This window comes from Aquarana catesbeiana, linkage group LG13 (assembly GCF_042186555.1).
Source record: "Aquarana catesbeiana isolate 2022-GZ linkage group LG13, ASM4218655v1, whole genome shotgun sequence".
Taxonomy (NCBI): Eukaryota; Metazoa; Chordata; class Amphibia; order Anura; family Ranidae; genus Aquarana; species Aquarana catesbeiana.
The window spans coordinates 76,921,379-76,948,581 of NC_133336.1; the positions used below are offsets into that span (position 1 = coordinate 76,921,379).

Here is a 27,203-nt window from a genome sequence, read left to right on the forward strand (position 1 = left end):
GAGCCAGAGATGAGAGTAGTAGAACAGCAAGCAGGATCTGGAGCCAAAAGGAATGTCAGCCAAGCAAGTCTTTAACAGGAACACCGGAGAGCATCTCTAGCGATGTGACCAAGGCGAAGGCAGAGATCATCTGGGCTGGACGGCTTAAGTAGGCAGGACTGACAAGCAGGATATCATTAACAGGTGAGTCACTGTGGAGAGAAAGGAGCTGGCAATTTGCAGATAGCTGAGTGGCCAGCTTTGAGAAGGAAGGGCTGAGCCCAGCCCTGAGAGGGAGAAGCGGCTAACGCGTTTCACACATGAACTGTGCTTTACCAAAGCATTGTACATGTAGTGCTCTTCAGGTCTTTCATGGTTTTATATGAATAAAGGCGCTTTTGGATCTCAGCTTGGTGTGCAGCCATCCAGACTCTTCTTTTTCTAGTAGAAGAAGACGATCCACAACTCTATACATGCTCCTAAATATCTTCATTCATTTATTGATACTCCATAAAAGGCACTGGTAGGGCAGATGTTTATGCGTTTTAGCCATGTCGGCCTTGTGCACAAGTAAGTAACTAAGTAAGCGTCGACTAACTATAATTTTTTTAGCTAACATGCCTGCTTAAATCACCATTACACTGTTTTAAAGTGCACCTGTGTCCAGACTATGGACATTTAATTATTTAGGTATTCTTAACAATCATTAAAATGATCTTTAAATCAAGCTTTCCCTGACATTTCTAGCTGTTTCCTGCCATTGACAAACTGGATGTACAATCTACATGAGGGTGTAAGCCCTAAAAAGGGCCAAGGTGCAGAGTCTAAGGCCACACCACCAGTTCATTACCAGAGCACTCCACAAGGAGCGCTGGACTTTCCTGGTGGGTATGCCATGTTGCGACCCTCCAACAAACCTGTACAGATGGCATAAAAAGTCAATAGGCAATTTTAGAAACAGGGACTGGCTAAAGGTCAGGGTGGGCATAGTCAAAATAAAAGTCAAAGTCAGGGGGACCAGAGAAACAGGAATGCAGGAACATGTTGGGATAGGAAATCACTCAGGCAACAGGTATTGGTCAAATCACAGCTAAATAGTGTGTTTGAGTGACAGGCTGGGAGGGGACTGGGCGTATATATGTGCTATGTCAACCAGCATGTGAAATCCAGCAATGCTCCTATCTCCCAGTCTTGGAATAAAGCAGGCTGTAAAAAGGTAGGAAAAACTAATTTTGCTAGAACCACATATTGCAAATTAGCTTTGCTACTAATCTGTAACACTTGTTCTGTGAAAGATCCTCGGAGATCACAACAAAGCCAGTTTAAGTAATATTCTAACAGCCTAGAAATGTATATAAAGCTTTTATTTGATGCATTGCTTTAGTAAACAAACTACTTAGATTATTTTATCATACAGAGACAAACATTTGAAAAAGATGCAATTTATACTTACCAGCTTATAATTAAAAAGAAAACTTTTTTATACAGTGTTTTTTTAATCTGTATATCACTTTAACAGCTGCAGCCACTACTTTTGTCACAATGTGATCCATGTGATCACTAGGATCAACTGTCATTGTGATCATATGATCAAGAGCCATACGGATTGGTTCCTTATTGCTGCATCTGAATAGGCAGCTGTCATGTACAGTGTGGTGGTCACATAACTAGTTCTGCTACAGGACATCGATTGACATATCCTTAGCACAAGGTATCATGCTGATCCACATTAATAAACAGATTGTAAGCAGGAAGTGGCTCTATTATAAAGTCTAAGGTCAGATGTTAATAGGGCAGCAAACTATCAGGTGACCTCTGACAGCAGACACTCTTTTAATGAATTAGACTACATAGTACTAATAATGTAAGAATACATTCAGATTGTTGCATAAATCCAACTTTGCTCAGTTCTCTTGAAATATATCTGATGTGCAAGAGAAAACAGACTATATTTCCTTGAAGGGTTGGTTCATCTTTGCCAAAAAACTGCCTATGCAGGTAAGGGACACCTGTAGATAAAAACAAGCTGTGCAGCTTTGACCAAAGTTAAATAATGCCACTGCCATAGGTGTAGGCCATTTATGTACTTCCGGAAGCATGGGCATAAAACTCCAAGATGGCATCATTCTGTCCTGCCTTGTTGCTAGGATTTTGTTAAGACACTCCTAGCCAATTCAAACTCTGTCACAGTAGCACTGAGCTAGCACTGATGCTAAGACAGAGGAGATAGTGGAATGCACATATGCAAGGGTTTGAGAGCTCACTCCTGTGATGATGGGGTGAGCTGTAACAGCTAGGAGTGTCTTAGCAATGTCCTAGCAGCAAGACAGGATGGGATGATGCCATCTCTGGGGGGTTTTCAATTGGGCTTCCAGAGGTATAAAAAAGGCCTACACCTATGGCAAGTGCATTATCCAACTTTATTCAAAGCTGCACAGTTCATTTATATCTACAGGTACCCCTTACCTGAATAGGAAGCTTTTTTTAGTAGAGTCAAACTAACCCTTTAAAACAATGTGATAAATAAGTATTATTTGTAATACACAGGAGCCGATAAGCCCAGATCTTGTGTATTATACTGTATAAGTACTGCCAAAAGTTTAGTAAGCAGGTTTCACCCCTTAATAATATAATTTGATGATGATATGTCCATGATAGGAGGACAGATCACATACTTATCATTCAGCTGTTTCTTCCTCTGAGATATGGTCTTCACTTCTTCCTGGTTCTGTCTCTCCAGCTTGGTGGCCAAAGCATTAATAGCTTTTATGTGGGCATCATCCACTGTCTCTTGCTACAAAAAAGACAGGCGTATAAATACAAACGCACGCAGTAGTTCCCAACCAGTGATAATGCTATGGTAAGTTTATCTAGAAAATACCTAAGTATTTATGTATGTATTTATAATAAATACATAGGACCAAGGACCTAGAATCACACCAATGGGCATTAATGGAAATTATATTTAAAATATTTATAAATATAAAATATTTAAAATATTTATTATTATAAATTAACTATTGTCATTTGCATGGCACAAAGGCATGTGCCTAATTATTGGAAAACATTCCAAGGAAATGACAAGCAACTCCATCAACTAATATTCAACATTTGAAGTGCATGTGGGAGGGGCGACATTTCACAGCACTCATGCCTGCTAGTTAGTAGAGGGGACCAAACTAAAACTTGTGTTTTAATATATAAAAAAAACAGGGACCTAAAGACTTAATGTTTTTTGGTACTGACCTTGCTGGAAAATATCCCTACACTTAGTTCATTTGAAATCACCACTTTATAGTGCATTTATAGTGAAAACTTTTAGATTTTTTGTTTAGCTCTGGATATAGTAAAGAGTTAAACATTGTCACTTCTTGTCCCTAAACGTGTCAGAAAACTTCTATAATGTGTTCACATTGGAAGATTTTCAGTCATCGATTGTTCTGGTGCCAACTAAAAATTTTGGATTTTCCCTAACCTTTTGTCTTGCCAATAATAGCCAACAGAGGATGAAAGTGACATTTCTGTGCAATACACTTGCACAGAGCAGGTAAGTGTTACATCTTTTTTTTAATTTTAACATTAATATTACTTTAATGTGTTTGTGTACTTTGGCTGTCTGCTCAGCCAGTAAGGGTTGGACTAACGAGTTGTTACAGAGTCAAGAAAAGCCCAGTTAGATTGGGGGGGATAAAAAAAGGAAAACGAAGAAACGGAAAAACAATTCTTTAATACCCCAGATCCAGCTCCACGAAATTCATTCAATTTCCTTGTAAGCTGCAGACAGTGTTCGTAGTCTTCTCCAAGATCTCCAACATTAATCATGACCTCCTGAAAAGTAAATTACAACCAGTCAGTGTACAGTATATGTACTGTATATACAATATACGGAATACACAAATTAGGAAGTCAGACACAGAAAATCAGAGTGAGATACATGTAGTAACACTGTGGAGGAACAAGCTCACCTTCTCGCGGATCCAGGCCTCCACCTGGTCCACCTTCTGCAGGAACTCTAACAGGTCCCTTTTGTCTTCCAGCATTTTGCCACGAGCAGCTACTGCTTTCTTCAGTTTTTCCCATTCATCCTGGAGCATACAACTTTTTCTATGTATATTAGAATACTTTGGGTGTTGAGAAGTCAGCAGTGAGTTCCCTGTCTGTACATAAACAACAATGATGTAAGTCACAGAGCGAGTTGAACATAGCCATTTTCAGAATTTCAGGGCCTACGTTTTCAGAGGCATTAATTGTGCTTCCATCTGTTACTGCCAGTCTGAAACCCTCTGGCCACCACCTCAACCGAAAGTATCCCACACTGCCGGAAATAAGTGGTCACAGGGCCTGAAACCTTCAGGTCATGGAAATCAAGGCATTTGTTACAGTAACCAACCAGATGGCAGCTGTCATTTTCCTGTTACTTAACTGAAAATCTATTAACGAGGAATAGTGGACAATTTTTTCCTCCAGATTTAGCACATAACATTATTGTAATAGATCACAATGCCCAAAGAACAACCTGCCTTTACAAGAATTTATTCTATCAAACCCCCATACAACAAAGAGTCCAAATGATGTGTGTCATGAAGGGAAGATACTAAATCAACTAGAAAAATATATACATACAGTAATGCAAAATGCATTTTAAACAACCAGAAATCACAGTGACAGATCAAATAATAGCAGCTGGCAAAAACATGTTGTCGTACAAAGATATAAATTCACATTGCCGTGCTTATTGTGACAAATAGGAACCATAAAGCAAATGTCATGTCTTGATATATGAAAAGTGAAAAGAAAAATATAGATATTAGTCCCAAATAAGTCCAGATTGAATAAAAAGTATGATAAGGAAAGTATTTTCTGTCCAAATATTTTCAACATCAAAGTGTACCTCCACCTTAAGTATAAAGGACTCTTAACAAAATAAGTGGACCTTTTACGTACAAAGACTCACATAAGCTTGTTGATTAATACATCATCTTTAAAGGACCTGAAACAGCCTCCAAATGTGCATTCATGGTTGGGCATCCATGGACAAAAGATAGTCAACCGTGACATGACATAAATGAATTTCGGGACTGGTATTTTATTACCAAGTGCTAGCTTATTTTAACCATTGTTAGTGGCTAGTTGTTTCCTTCTTTTTAATAAAAGTAATTTTACGGTTTTACACTATGTGAGCCTTCCCGGTTTTTATTTCATATCACAGTTGACTTTTGTCCATGGGTGTGATGCCATGTTAACTATGTATGGAGATTTGGAGGCAGTTTCATGTCCTTTACATATAATGTATTAATCTAAAAGCTCATGTGACTCTGTACGTAAAGGGTCCACTTGTTTTGTTAAGAGTCCTTTATATTTAAGGTGGAGGTACACTTTGGTGTTGAAAATACTTTTCTCATCACACTTTTTATTGAATCTGTACTTATTTGGGACTATTATCTATATTTTTTTTCACTTTTCATATATCAAGACACAATATGTGCTTTATGATTTCTATTTGCCAGAATAAGAATGGCAATGTTAATTTATATCTTAGTAATGCAAATGCTGCATTTGTAGCATTGTAGTCAAAACACAGAATCCAGAATGGTGCAGGAAGAAAAATAAAATGAGTTGCTGCACTCATTAGTACCAGATGGAAGTAAGTGGGCTGTACTATGACTCTCTTCTGCTATAGCACTGCAGAGAAAACCCTTATACTCTACCTGCAAAGGTAGAGCTTGCTACTAAGGACTGCCTCTCCCTGGCAATTTACCAATTCTAAAGGCAATAAGGGGGAAAGGCTGGGATGCAAGATATTGGCTCGTTACAATCCCTACATAAGTGCACTAGACAGCTTTCCTCTCCAATCTCTTGGTGGAATTCTGTCACCATCACCCCTGATAGACTTTGCTAACGGCTGACACTGCTATCATTGCAGAAAAACCCTGGTAGTTCATTACCTGAATAACAGTCTGAATGTTTGTTTCATGAGCCAGGATCTCAGCCTCAAACACCTGATGTTTTTGCAGCAGTTTCAGTTTACTTTGCAGGTCCTGAGACCCCTGGTAGGCTTCGTCATCCAGCTTCTGCATGCGTTCATTAATCCAGTACTGTGCCTGCAAGTTGAAGACATTAATACAAATAGATTACTATAAGCAATTTAAACTTATAAAGCAGTGTGAGTTTATTCTTGAAAGTCACATGTTGTATTACCTCTGTGAAGTTCTGGTAGAAGGTAGCGAGCAGGAATGCGATCTGCAACTCTTCCCGACGGACCTTGCTAAGTTGCTTCACCTTGTCCCTCCGATCTATGACAGATTTTAGTTTGTGCTGCACCTGTCTTCCTTCCTCTTTTCTACTCACTTCTTGAATTCTGTCTGCTTGTTCTTGCAGCAATGCCACCTACAACAGCCAGCAATAACATATAACTGGATTATCCTCAAGAACATACGTATGTGTATAAGCAAATGCCATACAGAATAGTAAAAGAGGACCAAGCTGTTCCAAGTAAGCAGGCCATCACAACATTTATAAAACCAAAAAAATAAGGTTATAATTTTCCATACTTAGAATTCTTAAAGTGTATTTGAAGCCACTTTTTTGAGTTTAAGATGGAATAGAGAATGTTTAGAGCCCCTTTCAGATTTTTATTGTTGTCACTGCTAGAGAGATTCACTTTCCATTTGTCTTGATGGGGTCAGAGTGTAGGGAGGGTTGGAAGGGGACATAGTTCTAGGCAGTGTTAGAAGGAGCCAGAGTGGGCCAGAGTTCCAGGAAGGGCCAGAGGCGACAGGAGTTCCAAGGAGGGCCAGGGTGGGCCATAGGAGGCTGGAGTTCCAGAGAGGGCCAGAGGGGGCCGGAAGAGGCCAGAGGGAGTAAAAGTTCTGCCAAGGGCCAGAGGGGTCCAGACTCCTGAGGAGGACCAAAATGGGCAAGAAAAAACCAAAGGGGACAATAGGGTTACAGAGTTCTAGTAGGGACCAGAGTGGGCCAAAGGGGGCTGGAGTTACAGGGAGGACCATAGTGGGACAGAGGAGGCCGGAGTCCAGGGTGGGCCAGAGGGGGCCAGGGAGGGCCAGAGGAGGCCAGAGTTCCGGGGGGGACCTGAGGGGGCCAGTGTCCAGGGGAAGGATAGAGTGAACCAGAAAGGCCTGGAGTTACAGGGGGGCAGAGTTCTGAGGAGGGCCACAGTGAGCAAGTGGCAGCCACAGATCCAGGGACAGAGTACTGGCAAGGGCCAGGTGGGCCAAAGTTCTGGCGAGAGCGGGGGGACTTGGGTCCATCAAGGGCAGGGGGGCCTAAATTCCAGCGAGGGCTGGGAGGTGCTTGAGTTTCAATGAGGGCTGGAGTTCCAAAAAGGGCCAGGGAAACCAGAGTTGGTAAGGGCCAAGGGGGCCGGAGGCTGGGAGGTGGCTCAGTTCCATTGAGGGCCGGATTTCTGGTGAAGTCAGAAAGGGGCGATGTTCTGGTACGGGGCAAGGGGGGGCAGAGTTCCGACAAGGGTAGAGAGTTCAAGCGAGGGGTAGGTGGGACTGGGTGGGCCTGAGTTCTGGTGAAGGTTGGAGGGCCTGAGTTCCAGTAGCGGGCGGTAGGGCTGAAGTTCCAGCAAGGGCTGGGAGGTTCATGTATTTAGATGAGCACTGCAGTTTCCATGAGGGCCGGGGGGGGCCAGAGTTCTGTGAGGGCACTGGGGGCCAGAGTTCCAGCAAAGGCTGGAAGGTGCCTCAGTCCCGACGAGGGCCAGATTTCCGATAAAGGCAGAAAGAGGGGCTGGCGTTCAAGCAAGGGGTAGGTGGGACTGGGTGGGCCTGAGTTCCAGCAGGGGCCGGAGGGCTGAAGTTCCGGCAAGGGCTGGGAGGTTCATGTATTTAGATGAGCACTGCAGTTCCCATGAGGGGCAAAAGGGGCCAGAGTTCCGGCGAGGGCAGGGGGCCAGAGTTCTGCAAGGGCCAGGGGGCCAGAGTTCCAGCAAAGGCTGGGAGGTGCCCCAGTTGCGACAAGGGCCAGATTTCGGGTGAGGGCAGAAAGGGGCCAGAGTTCTGGTGAGGGCCAGGGGGTCAGAGTTCCGGCGAGGGTCAAGAGGGGCTGGAGTTCAGGCGAGGGTCGGGAGTGGCCAGCAAGGGCTGGGGGCCAGGTGGGCCAGAGTTTTGGCGAGGGCTGGGGGCCAGAGTTCTGGCAGGGGGGGCTGGAGGTTCGACGAGTGGGGAAGGTAAGTGCTGGGAACCAGAGTTCTGGCAAAGGCCAAGGGGGCTGGAGTTCTGGCAAAGGCATGGAGGGGCTGGCGAGGGCCAGATTTCTGGCAAGATCGGGGGGGGCTAAGTTCCCAGAGTTTCTGCAAGGGCTTGGAGAGTGGAGTTATGGAAAGAGCTGAGGGGCTGGTATTCTGGCGAGGGCTGGGGAGGCAGAGTTCTGGTGAGAGCTGAGGGGTCAAGAGGGCTGGTTGACTAGAGTTCCAGTGAGAGCGAAGGGGATGGGGAGCTAGCAAGGGCCTGGAGTGGCCGGGGGAGCAAGAATTCCGGAGAGGGCCAGGGGATGAAGATCCATCAAGTGCTGGGAGGGGCCTGTGAGGTGTCCCTCGAAGTACCTGTGAGGGCCAGGATGGGCCAGTTTATCCGTGAGGGCCAGAGGGGGTCAGAGTTCTGGGGAGGACTGAAGAGGCCCAGAGCTCCGGGAAATGTCTGATGAGGCCAGAAGGGGATGGCATTAAGGGAAGGGCTGAAGTTCCAGGAAGGCCAGGCCCAGAAGGGGCCAGAGTTCTGGGGAGGGCCAGAGTTCCGGGGAGGGCCAGCGGGGGCTGGAGTTTTGGGGAGGGCCATAGGAGGCTGAAGTGGGCCAGAGTTGTGGAGAGAGCCAGAGGGGGCAGGGTTAGAGGGAGCAGAAGAAGGCCAGAGTTCCGGGAAGGGTCTGACCAATGTTTCCAGGACTAAAACTGAAATAGAATCCAAAATTTTGAGTTGTCGCCAAACAAGAATAGAGGGGAAATCTTCCATAGGGAACACCTGGTGACAACTGTCCAAGAGGGAATTTCCCTTACTTTCCCTTTCCTCTTCATTTCTTGACATGTCTACAGATCAAACTGTGAAGGGAAATCAACCAACTGGGACACAGATGGTAACCCCTGATAAGGGTTTTTAGCGATCTCCTACTGTATCCAAAATGGACAAAAAAATTTTAAAAACTATTGGCTTTAGATATTCTTTGACGATTCTGAAGATAGATTTCAATGGTTGTTCTATAGTGTTGTATTGTTGCAAGCAATAATCAAATTGATTACATCACATGCTAACTATGGATAAGTGAATATGCCTGGATTAAGTTGACCAACACTTTAGCAAAACTTGTTATAAGTTCCCAAACTTTATGCAAATCCCATTGACATATAAGGGGACTGAATATTTTCATTCAATTATGGCCACTTGTTGGGCTAAAAAGCAAGCTTTTTTGCACAAAAGGAATTGGAATCTGGGCACTGTCATTGGTGCCATGTATCAAAGCCAAAATTAAATTAAAAAAGAATCTCTCCCTACACATAACTGTAAGCTTTTCTGAACAACTTAAACACACAGGGGGTGATTTGCTAAAACTCTCAGCTCTGCATAGAAACCAATCAGCTTCCAGTTTTTTTTTTTTAGTCATGGTGTTACCAAACACCCCTTTAAAGTTGTATGGAAAATCCAATCAGTTAGGACAGGGTTTGGGTTTTAATTTTACAACAGATTTGCTTTATACCAAAGGCAGACCTGGCATTTTTTAAATCAGTGTAAATTAAATGTGTATAAAAACAAGCACCCTCTGCACTAATTTTCCTACCCCTACTTTTAGGAAATAGAATGTTTTCTCCATCATTCACAAAATTACTGTGTGAGCATGTGGAATATCCTTTTTACATTAGGTTGTTCGTCTCTTGCTTGTTTAATAAAAACAGTATACAGTAACCACCTACCTTTTCATCCTGGGAATAGAGAAGCTTTTCAAAGGCCTCATGTTTTTTGATCAGCTGTTCTATTTCTCCAGCAGTGGCCCCAAGATCACCAGACTTTAGAGTGGCCTGACAAATACAGAAAGAATCATTAAACAAACTTCCACTAAACCAATGTTTGCATTTAAATTGGCCACATAAGATTGGTCCAGTGTAATTTTCAGAGAAACCACCATACCAAAAATACCTCCTGTTTATGGGGTACTCATAATAGACAAAAAAAAGAACTTACAGGTAGCCATTCCACTCTTTATAACAAAGCTCAGTAGGTCTGAATCAGAAAAAAACTCTTTCTGCCACAGGTGCTGATCTAGAGGAGGAGGTGGGTATTGCAGGAGAAAGAATTGTATACTTGAGTTCAACAGCTCAAATTTTTACAAGGATTTTCTGTTTCTTTTTTTAAGCAAATGTGATGGAATAATAAACCATAAAACTAAGATCTGAAGCACAGAGGTAACAGGATAACCTGTTGGTACATATGTTTTTCCTCGCATGTGTTACTCCAGCACAGTTCAGAGCTCCACCAAAGTACCCTTAAAGTGGAAAACAGGCCCATCCTCATCTAATGCCTCATACACACGAGCGGAATTTCCATCAGAAAGAGACGGATGGGAGCTTTTCATCGTATATTCCGACTGTGTGTATGCCCCATCGGACTTCTTCCACTGAAAATTCAGACAGACTTAGATAGAGAACATGTTCTATATTTTTCCGACGGAACAAATTACAATCGGAAAAACCGCTCATCTGTATGCTGTACCGACGCACCAAAAACGACGCATGCTCTGAAGCAAGTACAACGGAAGCTATTGGCTACTGGCTATTGAACTTCCGTTTTTTAGTCCCGTCGTACGTGTTGTACGGCACCGTGTTCTGGACGGTCGGAATTTGGTGTGACCGTGTGTATGCAATACAGCTTGAGCGGAATTCCGTCGGAAAAACCTTCAGAGTTTATTCCGACGGCAAAACCGGTCGTGTGTACATGGCATTAGTGCTATACCTGGTACTTGAGCTACCAACCCTTCAACCTTTCTGGTTTGGCCACATTGTGAGTATGTGGTACGGTTCTGGTCAGCAATCCTCAGGAACGATGAGCCCGAACTGCAGAGGGTCCAGAGAAAGGCAACAATACTAATAAGGGGGGGACCTCAGTTATGTGGAACAACTACAAACATTAAACTTGTTCTCCCAGGAGAAGAGGGGATGATCACAATAAACAGATCTTTAAAGGATGACTCTAGCATTGGGAGGAAACTATTTAACCTAAGGTCTCTAAAGAAGACACACAGCCACAAAATTAAGTCAGACAAGAAGCAGTTCAATCCTAAACTGTATAAGGGGGTCTTTACTGTAAGAACGTTAAGGATATGGAACTTTCTTCCACAGTTGGTGTTGTCAGTGGGGAGTGAAGATAAATTTGAAAAACTTTTAGATGTGTTTCTTAGCAAACATGATGTACAGGATATGGAAAATGGTAGAGATGAAAAGGATGCACTGGTGTCTTTATTCAACCTTACCAACTATGTAACCTCTATCTAACCCTTCATCTCAGCCTGAACGTTAACATTAACTTACCCCTAATCATAACACTTAACTTCAACCTAACCTTCAATGTAACCCCTAATCATAACTCTTATTTCCAACCTAACCTTCAACTTCAACCTAACCCCTAAACCTGACCTTTAATACTGATATACTATATTTATTATGATCAGTTAAAATGGTTTTTAGTTTTGGACAGTATGGGGAATGATTAGAGCCACTGTTGGGGTTTTACTGCTACACAGATTTTAGAGAGATCTCCCCTCATTTATTATAGTGGGACGGGCAAAAAAGTAAGAAAAGATTAAATTTAAAATAGCAATACAGAAATACAACTATTTTAGAGTAGAGTAGGGGAAGGCTAGAACCACGTTTAGCTTTTATTTCCATCTGATTCAGATTTTTCATCACTCCCAGTCAGGTGAAACCATTGTTATTGGGACAGCAAGTGGGTAGAAATCTTTTAACAAAGCCCCAGGTAGCAGCAAAAACCTGATAGGGTTTTTCACTTTCAGACAAGGGTTCTCTTCTATCTTGCACAATATGTATATAATGAACAAATTCCAAGAGTCCATCAGTTTGAATATTAGCTCTTGAAATCTCAACATCTGGAAAGAGCTCTTGTGGTGGTGAAGAATGTTTACATTACTCCATAAAAAGCTTTTGTACTATGGCAGTACAGGGATAAAAAGCCCACTGTATGGTTTGCCATTATTTACTGAAAATAAATATCTACTTGGAAGTAAACTGAGCCAAAGACCGCTTTTACTTGACAATATGCTTTGGGTCTTTAGAACAGATGTTTTTCCGAGTAATATATTATGCCTCGTATTTGTGGAATTTGTTTGAACGGATGGTAGTATATAAGCCTAGTAATAAGGGAACGTTAAAAAAAAAAAAAAAAACTGAAGCTGTCCTGATTGTTTCTCGGGAACTGTAGACGAGAACCATAATGCCACATTTTTTTCATTTAGAATAAAAAACACCTAACGTGTATCTGATTGACTAACTGCAAACAGCTGCTTGAAAGCAACAGTACATGATTTCAAAACAAAATCCCATAGACTAAAGAATTCCTCCACAAGTTAACCGCTTTGTAACCAGTAGAATATCAGACCCCACAATAACAAAAATTGGAGCAGCGGGCATATATTGTTTTACTGCAGCATTTTTATGAAAATAAAATTTGGTGTGACTGTCACATTTTTACAAGCTTGCTTCTTCTATATTTTATTAAATTAAATATATTAGTTTGTAGATTGGCCACTGGAGGGAACAAACGCCCAATTTGCAATTACCCCACTTGCCACACTAGCCACATCAGCTATCAGCCTCTCAAAAAATTTGACAGGTTGCTGGCAGTGGGGCTGGACAGTGTGCCTGTACCTTCCACCCACACCTAAATGCTATAGTCCTCATTCACCAGGGCTACCTCCCAGTTTAAGATACAATAATTGTGTGAGGTAGAACCTGGGTATATTATAACGATCAAATACTGCTCCTATGTTCATATATGTAGCGCTACCCCCATAGGAGCCACAGATTTGAACTTGTTCTTCCCCAACAGAAGAGGGGTTAAGGGTGGTATGATATACTCCAAAAATGCTGGCTTGTAACAAGACACATTTGACTAGGCTTGGCTTCTCTGAACAGTCTTTATGCCAATGGTTAAAATGAATGGCCAGAACTGAGACACTGCAAGAGATGTCAAAAAGAACTACTGCTGGCGCTTATTCTTCAAAGTAGCAGTCACTTGGATCTGTGGTCTATTCTTACAATGTCTCTCCAGGACAGTATAACTTCCCCAGTTTCCTCCACATATCTATGTGCCTCTGGACAACTGCTCAGTTCCTAGCTTCCACCAGACACTCTTCAGTGAGGGAGGGGTTAATACTCACAATACCACAGAACAGATACACACTTTCCAGCTTCCACCCATCACTCTCCAGTGAGTCTCCCTTAGCTGAAACTGCTTAGTTAGCTCCAAAGATTAGGAATAAGCTCCCTAGCCCTGCCACAGCTAGGACCTTGATGAACAGCAGCGAACTCCAGCAAAACTGCTTTGGAGGGGCAGAGCCCTGAAGCTATGGAACTCCAGCAGGACAAGAACTGGTGGGGGCCTCAAACTGTTTATGTTCCCCTCCAGCCACCTAATGGGTACACCTACCCAGGGACTGGCTGAAGTACAATACAGTACATTTTCAGGCTGCCCACTTGACTTTCCCAGCCCTCTATGATTTGGAAGCCTCCAGAATGCAGGGGAAGCAATAAAACCTGTAGCCTGTGAAATCTAGAACAGCCCAAATAAATCATCAATAGCTGCTCCAATGATTACAGTGGAGTCAACAATTAAATTTACCTTGCATCCTATACTAGAGGGTTGTTACTGTAGTGCTACCCCTGAAAGGGACGCTGATTTGTGTCCCAGGTTCTTTTCCGTCTAGTGCAGCGGCAACCAGGCAAACAGCAACATTTACTACTTTGGCTCAGTAAACAAGCTAGGGGTTGCCTTTTTAAAGTTTATTGCAGGCTAACTTGGATGGGGTTTAGGGAAGCTGTAGGATACTCCAGAACACTGAACAGGAATGTGAGGACACTCTTCCTTTTGCAGCTACTTCTCAGAACAGTTCCTTAAGCAGTAGGACATGAAGTGGACAGTACTGGGGCACCATAAGCATAATGTTCCATGCTAGGCAAACCTTAATACTTATACACCAGGGGTTAACAGTAGCAATCACTGGGCTCCCTCTCTCAAGTCTGTACTCACAGTGTCCCTGGGTCTTGGATGTCTCCCTCCAGACAGTCTCCTCAGTGAAGCTGCCAGATCCTCAGTGAAACCCATCTTTTAACTTTAAATTTGCAGCAGGATAGGCCCCCCAGCTATGCACAGCTGGGACCTCGGTGAGACTAGCACAGTGTTCAGCTGTATTGCCAGGAAAATCAGTAGCCCTTCTGGCTGGGAACCTCTCATCTTGGGGAAGAACACTACACTCTGGGGCTCCAAACTATTTATGCACTCCACCATCTGGGCACACTCCAGGATTGGCTGGTGCCACATAAATATTCAAGCTGCTCATTTGACCCTCCTATCCACAACATTATGGAAACCTCTAGAAGCCAGGGGGAAGCACTCAAACCCGAGACCTGCAGAGCCCAGGGCAGCCCCAAAGCAATCACATGCTGCTCTGTTGATTACAGGAGAGCCACAGAGAAAAATTTGCCTAACTTAAAGGCAAAAGGGGAAGTTCCGCTTTAAGACCTCCTCCCTCCCCCTCTTTAGGAAATTAAACTTTTTTTTTTTTGAGGGGGGGGGGGGGGCAGGCTGGGTACCTGATTTCGACAGGTATCTGCTCCAATAGCCTAGGCCAGGAATGTCCAAAGTCCGGCCCTTGCAGCGCGCGTCCAGTTTCGATTGGCCGTCTGCTAATTTGGACATGTATATCTTTTGTGGCCCCCAACAAATTCCTGAGCATCGGGGGGCACAAAGGATATATGTGCTGGCTGCCTTGGAGGGGACAGGGAGGGGGGCAGGACGAGTGCAGTACACACAGGAGTATTTCCTGTTTACGAGGTGGCCTCTGTAATAGGAAGTCCCGTCTCCGTCTCCATCTCCTGTGCTGCCATTGGACGACTGTTCTGTCTATCGTAGGAGGTGGGACTTTGTATTACAGAGGCCGCCTCGTAAACAGGAAATACTCCTTTGTGTACGGCACTCGTCCCGTCCTCTCCCCTCCAAGGCTGCAGATGGGCATGGCTAACGCTGCACTGATGGCAATGGTGAATCTGCATTCATGGCACTGGGGGTGCTACAATGGTGGTGTTGCATTCATGGCAATGGCAGTGCTACATTCGTGGCAATGGGGGTGCTGCATTCATGGCAATGGGGGTGCTGCATTCGTGGCAATGGGGGTGCTGCAATGGTGGTGCTGCATTCAAGACAATGGGGGTGCTGCAATGGTGGTGCTGAATTCATGGCAATGGGGGTGCTGCAATGGTGGTGCTACATTCATGGCAATGGGGGTGCTGCATTCATGGCAATGGGGGTGCTGCAATGGTGGCGCTGTATTCATGGCAATGGTAAGGCTGCATTCATGGCAATGGTAAGGCTGCATTCAATGCAACGGTGGGGCTGCATTCATGGCAATGGTGGTGCTGCATTCGTGGCAATGGGGGTGCTGCATTCATGGAAATGGGGGTGCTGCAATGGTGGTGCTGCATTCACTGCAATGGGGGTGCTGCAATGGTGGTGCTGCATTCATGGCAATGGGAGTGCTACATTCATGGCAATGGGGGTGCTGCAATGGTGGTGCTGCATTAATGGCAATGGGGATGCTGTATTCATGGGGAAAAAAGTAACTCCTGCGCACAGGTGGATCACCAAGTATAGTACATAAACATAGGCCTTGCTGCCCTCAAGGATGGGGATCCTAGTAGAAACCGAAACAAAAAGAAGACAAGGGCGCACCAGCCTTGTGCATTAACTTTTAAAACGTTTATTAAATTAAAAATAGGACAATGGGGGTGCTACATTCATGGCAATGGTAAGGCTGCATTCATGGCAATGGTAAGGCTGCATTCAATGCAACGATGGGGCTGCATTCATGGCAGTGGTGGGGCTGCATTCTTGATAGCGATGGGGCTGCATTTATGGTAGCGGTGGGGCTGCGTTCATGGCAGCGGTGGGCTGCATTCATGGCAACGGTGGGGCTGCATTCATGGCAACAGGTGGGGCTGCATTCATGGCAATGGGGGTGCTGCATTCATGGCAATGGTGGGGCTGCAGATGGGCACTGACCCTTATTTTGCTTCACAGTTCTTTATTTAAAATTTACATTTGTTTCCTGAAACTTCCCTCTTAAAGCGAAGGTGCGTGTTATACCCTAATAAAAACGATATATCCAAGTAACACGCCCAAGCTCATCTCTTCACCACACACAGCCACAAAGGCAAGAAAATTATTGTTGGGCAGTGTATTAGTGCTCGGACGAACACACTTAGATCGAATTTTAATGGTTCAAAGAATGTCAGGCAAAATGGTCGGCCCTCACGTATGTTCACTTCATCAAATCTGGCCCCCTTTGAAAAAAGTTTGGACACCCCTGGCCTAGGTAATCGGAGCTAAAGTTCTCCTCTCCCCCTCCCTCCCTGCAGTCTTCTGGGACATGTCACCGGTCCCAGAAGGCTGTGGGACCATCCACAATGCGCAGTGTGACTTGCACATGTTCAGTGGGCACCTGGCTGGGAAGCCGCAAGCTGTCACAGCCAGGTGCCCACAGTTGAGATGCCGGGACTGGGGACAGAAGACCGATGGAAAGAGCAGCTTGCTGTCACAGCCAGGTGCCCACAGTTGAGATGCCGGGACTGGGGGCAGAAGACCGATGGAAAGAGCGGCTTGGGTAAGCACTTCGCTGGATCCTGGGACAGGTGAATGTCTGTTTATTAACAGTCAACAGCTACAGTTTTTGTAGCTGCTGACTTTTAATAAACACAAATATGACTGGAGCTCCTCTTTAACTAGCAGCCTATCTGTGAGGGTTTCTGTATATACAGTATCTCACAAAAGTGAGTACACCCCTCACATTTTTTTAAATATTTTATTACATCTTTTCATGTGACAACACTGAAGAAATTACACTTTGCTACAATGTAAAGTAGTGAGTGTACAGCTTGTATAACAGTGTAAATTTTCTGTCCCCTCAAAATAACGCAACACACAGCCATTAATGTCTAAACCGCTGGCAACAAAACTGAGTACACCCCTAAGTGAGAATGTCCAAATTGGGCCCAAAGTGTCAATATTTTGTGTGACCACCATTATTTTCCAGCATTGCCTTAAAGTGACACTAAAGGTAATTTTTTTTTTTTTTTTAAATAACAAACGTCATACTAACCTCCACTGTGCAGCTCGTTTTGCACACTGGTCTTCTGGGGTCCCTCGATGGCTGTCTCGGCTCCTCCCTGCATTAGATAACCCCCTGGGAGAAGTGCTCTCCCGGGGGGGTTACCTTGCGGGCACGCTCCCGAGTTTAGCATTTAGCGTCCATAGATGCCGAATGCAGGACTCGGCCCCGCCACCCGGCGGCAGCGTCATTGGATTTGATTGGCAGCAGTGGGAGCCAATGGCTGCGCTGCTATCAATCTATCCAATCAACAGCTGAGAACCCCCTAGCAGAGAAAAGGCTTGTCCCCGTGGAACAAGTTTGAGGGTTCAGATAAGTTAAACGGTGGGGCTGGGGGGCCGGTCACTGACAGGTGTTTTTTCACCTTAATGCATAGGATACATTAAGGTGAAAAAACACGAACCTTTACAACCCCTTTAACCCTCTTGAGTATGGAGTTCACAGAGCTTCACAGGTTGCCACTGGAGTCCTCTTCTAGTCCTCCATGACAACATCATGGAGCTGGTGGATGTTAGAGACCTTGCGCTCCTCCACCTTTCATTTGAGGATGCCTCACAGATGCTCAATATGGTTTAGGTCTGGAGGCATGCTTGGCTAGTCCATCACCTTTACCCTCAGCTTCTTTAGCAAGGCAGTGGTCATCTTGGAGGTGTGTTTGGAGTCGTTATGTTGGAATACTGCCCTGTGGCCCAGTCTCTGAAGGGAGTGGATCATGCTATGCTTCAGTATGTCACAGTACATGTTGGCATTCATGGTTCCCTTAATGAACTGTAGCTCCCCAGTGCCGGCAGTACTCATACAGCCCCAGACCATGACACTCCCGCCACCATGCTTGACTGTAGGCAAGACACACTTGTCTTTGTACTCCTCCCTTGGTTGTCGCCACACACGCTTGACACCTTCTGATCCAAATAAGTTTATATTGGTCTCATCAGACCACAGGATGTGGTTCCTGTAATCCATGTCCTTAGTCTGCTTGTCTTCAGCAAACTGTTTCTTTAGAAGAGACTTCCTTCTGGGAAGACAGCCTTGCAGACCAATTTGATGCAGTGTGCGTTGTATGGTCTGAGCACTGACAGGCTGACCCCCCACCCCTCAACCTCTGCAGCAATGCTGGCAGCTCTCATACGTCTATTTCCCAAAGACAACCTCTGGATATGACGCTGAGCACGTCCACTTAACTTCTTTGGTCGACCATGGTGAGGCCTGTTCTGAGTGGAACCTGTCCTGTTAAATCTCTGTATGGTCTTGGCCACCATGCTGCAGCTTAGTTTCAGGGTCTTGGCAATCTTCTTATAGCCTAGGCCATCTTTATGTAGAGCAATAATTATTTTTTTTCAGATCCTCCGAGAGTTCTTTACCATGAGGTGCCATGTTGAACTTCCAGTGACCAGTATGAGAGAGGGAGAGCGATAACACCAAGTTTAACACACTTGCTCCCCATTCACACTGAGACCTTGTAACACTAGCCAGTCACTTGACACCAGGGATGGAAAATGGCTAACTGGGCCCAATTTGGACATTTTCACTTAGGGGTGTACTCACTTTTGTTGCCAGTGGTTTGGACATTAATGGCTGTGTGTTGAGTTATTTTGAGGGGCCAGCAAATTTACACAAGCTAAGTTATACATGTGTGTTTAAACTTTGGGGTGCACACCCTGATGCAATAGGCTGCGCACACCAATGGGAACATGCCTGTACAATGTGTGTTAAAATGGCCACTTATAGGATCCATCAGTACCCCGTATGGTAAAGTGACGACACAGGAGGAGAACAATTGGGACATATGTACAGAGTGTTGTCACCCTAGAAGTGAAAGTGCATGAGCAAGAACCTTCAAAACAGGATCGCCAAGTATTATTTTAATTTTAAAAATGCAGACCTTTTTAAATCACATTACCATGTTAAAGCATTTTATATGTTAATGATTGGGCTTACATGCACTTAGCTCCACAGCTAAAGTAAGCTTTTCTAGAGCCAAAAGAGGTCATATCTTGCATCAGGTGACTATAACAAGTGTCTGTCTTTAGTGTCTGGCCTCAGTGAAGGATGCCACGTACCGATATGGAAGCGTTAAGGTGCTTTATTTCATAGTGGACATGTAGTATGACACTTTTTGTAAGAAGACCTGATCTGGTCATGCGGTGTTTGTAACATTCTGACGCTTCTCAGGTCATGCTCTATCACAGGTCTTATGGGAGCAGATTAGACATTGGACGCTATTCACAGCAGGGTTCCCCAGCAGGGGGGCAGACGTCTTGGCAAGAAGAGGAGTAACTAACAGCTGGAAAACTGAACTGGTAACCCAATCCTAAACCGAGCGCCTGTGTCTGGATATCTCTCTGTCACTAGATAGGGCTACACAAAACCACACAGGCCCATTAACTTAATAATGTATTTACTCTGCTTAGTGCAAAATCAGCTCCAGTTAACCCTGCCAGGGCCAAACTGGTTGACACTTCAATGCGAGTGTCACACTGGTCCACCCTGTATCAAAATATAAATGCATTCATAAAAAAAGCAGGCTTGTATTAAATATTACTCCAGTTGGATAACTGTTTTTATGGTGAGGTATAATATTTCATGCAATGTAATTTCTGCTGCCACACCTACATATAGTAAATGCTACGGGACACTTTAGCAAATGACCACTATCTATAAAAATATTGTACATTGATAACTGTGGCAGCATCATGTTGTGGGGATGTTTTTCAGCGGCAGGAACTGGGAGACTATTCAGGATCGAGGGAAAGATGAATGCAGCAATGTACAGAGAGATCCTTGATGAAAACCTGCTCCAGAGTGCTCTGGACCTCAGGGTGAAGGTTCATCTTCCAACAGGACAACAACCCTAAGCACACAGCCAAGATAGCAAAGGAGTGGCTACAGGAAAACTCTGTGAATGTCCATTAGTGGCCCAGCCAGAGCTCAGACTTGAACCCGATTGAACATCTCTGGAGAGATCTGAAATTGCAATGTTATGCCGCGTACACACGACCTTACTTTCCGGCAGACTAGGGCCGGCAGTCTTCCCGACGGACTTCCGGCGGACTTTCTGAAGAGACGGACTTGCCTACACACGACCAGAATTTCCGGCAGAATAGGTCCGCCGGTCTTCCCGATGGATGCAGGGCGCCCCCCTCCCCCAAAGCACCCACCCCCCCATGTTGAGGTCATGCGGCCTGGTACGGTTTAGGAGGGGGGGGCGCTCGCTCCTCCCCACCCCCTTTCCTGACCGGCCAGGCTGCGTGCTCAGATCGGGGTCTGGTATGGATCATGGGGGGACCCCACGCCGTTTTTTCGGCGTAGGGGGTTCCCCTTAAAATCCATACCAGACCTAAGGGCCTGGTATGCCCCGCGTTCACCGCAATAGGAAAATTTGTTTTTCCTATTGCAGCGAGCGCGAGATGTAGTACCCTGCCCTTGCGTCGTATCTGGTCCATCGGACCAGCGTACAGAGGAACGGCTTTCCGTTAGGAACTGAGTCCGGTGGAAAGATTTGAAACATGTTTCATTTCTAGGTCCATTGGACTTTTGGGAAAAAAAAGTCAGCTGGAGCCCACACACGATCGAATTGTCCGACGGACCAAGTCTGCCGTAAAGTCCGCGGCATTAGGTTGTCTTCACATCAGTGTGTTGCGGTAAAATGTGCGTTTTGAGATGTATCAGTATAACAAATGGTAATGTATTGCAATGAATGTCTTTCTAAATAGGACTCCAATGCACGTGTGTTGGAGCAAACAACACAGCACACATATGGGAACCATCTGTGCATTGAAAAAAAAAAAGGTGCGTTCATTTTTTTGTGTGTTGTGGTTTATTGGCAGCCCATTCCAAATAAATAGGCTGCCTTAATGAGCCCCACATCAAAGTGCAAGATAATGCATTTTAACATGCGCGCGTAATGCATCCAAGCACTGTGAAGGGTGTTTTATGGTGTGCCCTAACCCTTGTCATGGATCAGCTTGGTCTACAAAGTTTATCAAGAGAGAAAAGTTAAAAATGGAAATACTGAATACTATCTTAATATGGTTTATCTGCACATAGTTGTTAGAGTGTAATAATGTTCTAGATCATAGTCTTCTTCCTGCATGTTACAAACAACCTGATTAATGCAAGGAATGCAATAGGATTCCAGTATCCCCTGTGGCATTTGGGATCTCTTATAAATGTTAACGTGAAATTTCAATATTTTAAAATACTTCTTCGTGATTCTGCCATAAGGGTCCTTGTTTACGCACTTCTTATTAAACCATTGTTCACACTGCTGCAGTTTCAAAGTTGCACGACTTTGAAGCCGACATCCCTGCGTGACTTTATCGTGGCTTGCATAAGACTTCTTTAACAAAAGTCAATGCAACTGGCGCTGAAGTCGCACCAAAGTAGGGCAGGAACCTTTTTCTAATTTATCGTTTTCCTTCTACTTCACAATTATGTGTCACTTTGTGTTGGTCTATCACATAAAATTACAATAAAATACATTAACATTTTTGGCTGTAACATGACAAAATGTAGAAAAGCTCTAAAATGATGTATTCTGTGTGTGGATGCCTGCTGCATAACACAAAAATCATACCTTGCTGCAAGTCGGCCCCTACACACAGTGGGGATGAGAGATGCAACAGGCAGTGAGGGACTCCAGTTGAATCTTGGCACACTCCTTTTCATCTCGCCCATTCACCAAAAGCCTCGTATATCTTTTTAACAGAATGCAAGACCTTCTGTGAATATATAAGGAGAGCTCATGCCACATACCCCCCCCCCCCTCTCCTCCTCCATTCACAAAACACCTTGTATTAATAAAAAAAGTACAAGGCTTTTAGTGAAGGGGCATGGAGAGAGGAGCAGGTGTGGATGAGACTAGAGCTCTTCACTGCCTTATGCCGTGTACACACGGGCGGGCTTTTCGACTAGACTGGTCCGACGGAACAAATCCGTCGGACAATCCGACCGTGTGTGGGCTTCATCTGACCTGCAGCGGACTTTTTCGGTCGAAAATCAGACGGATTTTAGATTTGGAACTGGTTTCAAATTTTTCCGACGGACTCGAGTCCAGTCGAAAAATCCGCTCGTCTGTATGCTAGTCTGACGGACGAAAACCGACACTAGGGCACTATTGGCTACTGGCTATCAACTTCCTTATTTTACTCCGGTCGTACGTCATCACGTTTGAATCCATCAGACTTTGGAGTGATCGTGTGTAGGCAAGTCCGTTCGTTCGAAAGTCCGTCGGAAGTCCGTCAAAAGTCAGTCAGAAAGACCATTGGACCTTTGATGCCGAAAAGTCCACCCATGTGTACACGGCATTAGGGGTTGTGTTTAGGAGCAGGTCTGCAACAAGGTATGGTTTTTATACTATGCAGCAGACATCCACACACCATATACATATTATTACTACGATCTTACTTAGCCAGTACAGTATCTAAAACATTTTTTCCCCCCAGAGTTCAGCTTTAAAGTGTGATATTTGGAAAGACTATTGCCAATGACTATAATTCAGTTTGGCAGCCAGATTTCAGTTCTCCATTTTATAAGACCTCATTTGTATGCTGTGTTTTCTTTGGCATGGGTGGAGGCTGCTTTGTGTGCTCTCCTGCTGGCTGGCCCTACGTCTGCCGACATGCCTGTATCATAATAAAGCAGTCCAATTAGACTGTAAAATTACACTGGATGAAATTCCCCAACAATTCCACAGCCATGACAACCACCCCATGCATCAGAGCCGTGATAGTACATTTACTTTTATGGGGGACCATGCCCCTTATATTAACTCTTGCATGTATAGACAGACCTATCTAAGAGGCACCCCCCAAAATGTAATATATACAGTACTGAGCAAACGTTTTAGGTAGGGGTGAAGAAATGCTGTAAAGAAAAAATGCTTTAAAAAATATATTTTTTAATTGTTTATTTTTTTTATCAATTTACAAAATGCAAAGTGCCGGTATACAGTCAGGTCCATAAATATTGGGACATCGACACAATTCTAATCTTCTTGGCTCTATACACCACCACAATGAATTTGAAATGAAACAAACAAGATGTGCTTTAACTGCAGACTTTCAGCTTTAATTTGAGGGTATTAACATCCAAATCAGGTGAACGGTGTAGGAATTACAACAGTTTGTATATGTGTCTCCCACTTTTTAAGGGACCAAAAGTAATGGGACAATTGGCTGCTCAGCTGTTCCATGGCCAGGTGTGTGTTATTCCCTCATTATCCCATTTACAAGGAGCAGATAAAAGGCCCAGAGTTCATTTCAAGTGTGCTATTTGCATTTGGAATCTGTTGCTGTCAACTCTCAATATGAGATCCAAAGAACTGTCACTATCAGTGAAGCAAGCCATCATTAGGCTGAAAAAACAAAACAAACCCATCATAGAGATAGCAAAAACATTAGGTGTGGCCAAATCAACTGTTTGGAACATCCTTAAAAAGAAAAAACGCACCGGTGAGCTCAGCAACACCAAAATACCCAGAAGACCACGGAAAACAACTGTGGTGGATGACCGAAGAATTCTTTCCCTGGTGAAGAAAACACCCTTCACAACAGTTGGCCAGATCAAGAACACTCTCCAAGAGGTAGGTGTATGTGTGTCAAAGTCAGCAACGACATCTAAAAAAGCCTTCACAGTTCTGGAACAACATCCTATGGACAGATGAGACCAAGATCAACTTGAACCAGAGTGATGGGAAGAGAAGAGTATGGTGAAGGAAAGGAACTGCTCATGATCCAAAGCATACCACCTCATCAGTGAAGCATGGTGGTGGTAGTGTCATGGCGTGGGCATGTATGGCTGCCAATGGAACTGGTTCTCTTGTATTTATTGATGATGTGACTGCTGACAAAAGCAGCAGGATGAATTCTGAAGTGTTTCGGGCAATATTATCTGCTCATATTCAGCAAAATGCTTCAGAACTCATTGGACAGCGCTTCACAGTGCAGATGGCAATGACCCGAAGCATACTGCAAAAGCAACCAAAGAGTTTTTTAAGGGAAATAAGTGGAATGTTATGCAATGGCCAAGTCAATCACCTGACCTGAATCCGATTGAGCATGCATTTCACTTGCTGAAGACAAAACTGAATGGAAAATTCCCCAAGAACAAGCAGGAACTGAAGACAGTTGCAGTAGAGGCCTGGCAGAGCATCACCAGGGATGAAACCCAGCATCTGGTGATGTCTATGCATTCCAGACTTCAGGCTGTAATTGACTGCAAAGGATTTGCAACCAAGTATTAAAAAGTGAAAGTTTGATGGATTATTGTTAATCTGTCCCATTACTTTTGGTCACTTAAAAAGTGGGAGACACATATACAAACTGTTGTAATTCCTACACCGTTCACCTGATTTGGATGTAAATACCCTCAAATTAAAGCTGAAAGTCTGCAGTAAAAGCACATCTTGTTCGTTTCATTTCAAGACCATTGTGGTGGTGTATAGAGCCAAAAAGATTAGCATTGTGTCGATGTCCCAATATTTATGGACCTGACTGTACTTGCACAAAGTCAAGGATTTTGTAGAATTACAGTTAGGTGTATAATTAACCAATTAGACCAAGCATGTGCTAATGATCATCAATTTCATATGTAGGTTGAAACACAGTCATTAACTGAAACAGAAACAGCTGTGTAGGAGGCTTAAAACTGGGTGAGGAACAGCCATACTCTCCTATTAAGTTAAGGTTGTGGAAGACAGTTTCATGTCACAGTTCATACACCATGGCAAGACAGAGTACAGCAACAAGAAACAGAGTAGTTATACTACATCAGCAAGGTCTCTCCCAGGCAAAGATTTCAATGCAAACTGGGGTTTCAAGATGTGCTGTTCAAGCTCTTTTAAAGAAACACAAAAAAACGGGCAACGTAATTACCCTTTGATAAAGTCACGTGTTCAGTGACGATACGTGTCAGGGAAGAGCCAGGTGTTATCACTTCCGGTCGTGGCCGAGACCGGAAGTACTCTGCTGTTTGCTGGAATATCTGATTTTAAACTGTAAGTTACTCTTTGTTTTTAAAAAAACCCTTTTGGGAAATACTACACGATGGAGCCACCCTCTTTTATTCCATGTCCTCACCGCATCGGTTAAGCCTGGAGTCACCCCCAAAAATCCGCTATTGTTGGGACAATCATTGGATATCGATCGTTGTGCTGGGATCTGCTGTTTTCCATACTGAAGGCTTGACTCGACCTGTAGGGATCTCCATCTGAGGTGAGAGGCTGGGGGAATCGTGTGGCGCACCACGGATATTATATACCGTATTTATCGGCATATAACACGCACTTTTTTCCCCTTAAAATCAGGGGAAAATCGTGGGTGCGTGCTATAGGCCAATCCCCTTCAATTTTGATTGATCTGAGCGATCGCGGCGATCGCTGCCGATATACACAGCCGTGTGTAAAATCAAATATGGCGCCGAGACTGCAGGGACTCGGCGGAGCCGAGATACACATAGCCGAGTGTCCTCGGCTTTTCTCGGCGCCGCTCACAGTCACGCCCAGTCCCGCCATTGGACCTGTGTTATGTCCATCATAGGGCGGGACTGGGCGTGACTGTGAGCGGCGCCGAGAAAAGCCGAGGACACTCGGTTATGTGTATCTCGGCTCCGCCGAGTCCCTGCAGTCTCAGCGCCATATTTGAATTTACACACGGCTGTGTATGTTGGCGGCGATCGCGGCGAGTACATAAAGCTGCACTGGGGCAAGGCTGCACTGGGGCAAAGCTGCACTGACAAGGCTGCACTGACGTGGCTGCACTGGGGCAAAGCTGCACTGACAAGGCTGCACTGACAAGGCTGCACTGGGGCAAAGCTGCACTCACAAGGCTGCACTGACATGGCTGCACTGACAAAGCTGCACTGGGGCAAAGCTGCACTGACAAGGCTGCAATGGACACTGGGGCAAGGCTGCACTGACACTGACAAGGCTGCAGATGGACACCGATAACGCTGCATTGATGGGCATTTTAATGTAAGTTTTTCTACCTTAGACTTTACTCATAAAAGTTTTTTTCCTTAAAATTTCCTCCTAAACTTGGGGTGCGTGTTATACGCCGATAAATACGGTATGTGATTGGAGGAATTTGACATCGATCGAAAGTTGTTTTTGCACAATTTTTTTTTTTTTTGCACACGGATTTAATTCATGAACTTATAAATGTGAACTTATTCATATTAGTGTTTATCACTTGTTGGGCTTTATTTTTTGAATTTCACCTTTTACACTCCAGGAGAACAGTGGATTTATTCAGAAATTTTTATGTGTCACATTTTTTTAATGTCATTATATCATTAGACTAGGATTGTCATATATTTTTTCACTTGATGCACCTTATATACACACTGGATGTTATTTTAGATTGCTGTTTGGAATCTGTGGCATTGGTGCACTTTACCAGCGATCTAGAGAAGAGTAGAGAAGATTTGTTATTTTTATTTTCACTTGCACTTGCCTATTCTGTTCTACATGCTTACGTGTTAGGTGTGTGAGTGGTTCTATTTAGTATCTATATACATATTGATTAATTTCAGCACTTTAGTTATCGCCACATACTTCACTTATTCGTATATTTTATCTGTGTGGGAACACTTTTATATGTTGGCAGCTTCTCCCATCCTTATACTGTATATCCTATTCTATACAGTTTGGTTTTGCGCATTAGTTCCCCCATTTCTTTATATTTGCCTATACAGTGTCGCCTCACCCTCCTAGTAAATTAATAATATTAAGCTATATCTAAAGGCAAATCTTTTTTATTTTTAGTTTTGGAGAGTGTGGAAATGTTAGAACCTCCGTCAAGTTTTTATTGTTGTCTAGG

The 27,203-nt window shown here is 44.1% G+C and overlaps 1 protein-coding gene across 1 annotated transcript in view; it reads right to left on the minus strand.

The window, feature by feature from the left end:
- The window catches only part of SPTBN5 (spectrin beta, non-erythrocytic 5), a 367,667-nt gene that overhangs the window by 107,651 nt on the left and 232,813 nt on the right, over positions 1-27,203 (minus strand). Inside the window, exons 35-40 of the mRNA XM_073608935.1 lie at positions 9,908-10,012; positions 6,178-6,366; positions 5,925-6,080; positions 3,945-4,136; positions 3,712-3,807; positions 2,655-2,773 (exon numbers count right to left, since the gene is read on the minus strand). Coding sequence (XP_073465036.1) covers positions 2,655-2,773; positions 3,712-3,807; positions 3,945-4,136; positions 5,925-6,080; positions 6,178-6,366; positions 9,908-10,012 — 857 coding nt within the window. The remainder of the gene's footprint in view (positions 1-2,654; positions 2,774-3,711; positions 3,808-3,944; positions 4,137-5,924; positions 6,081-6,177; positions 6,367-9,907; positions 10,013-27,203) is intronic.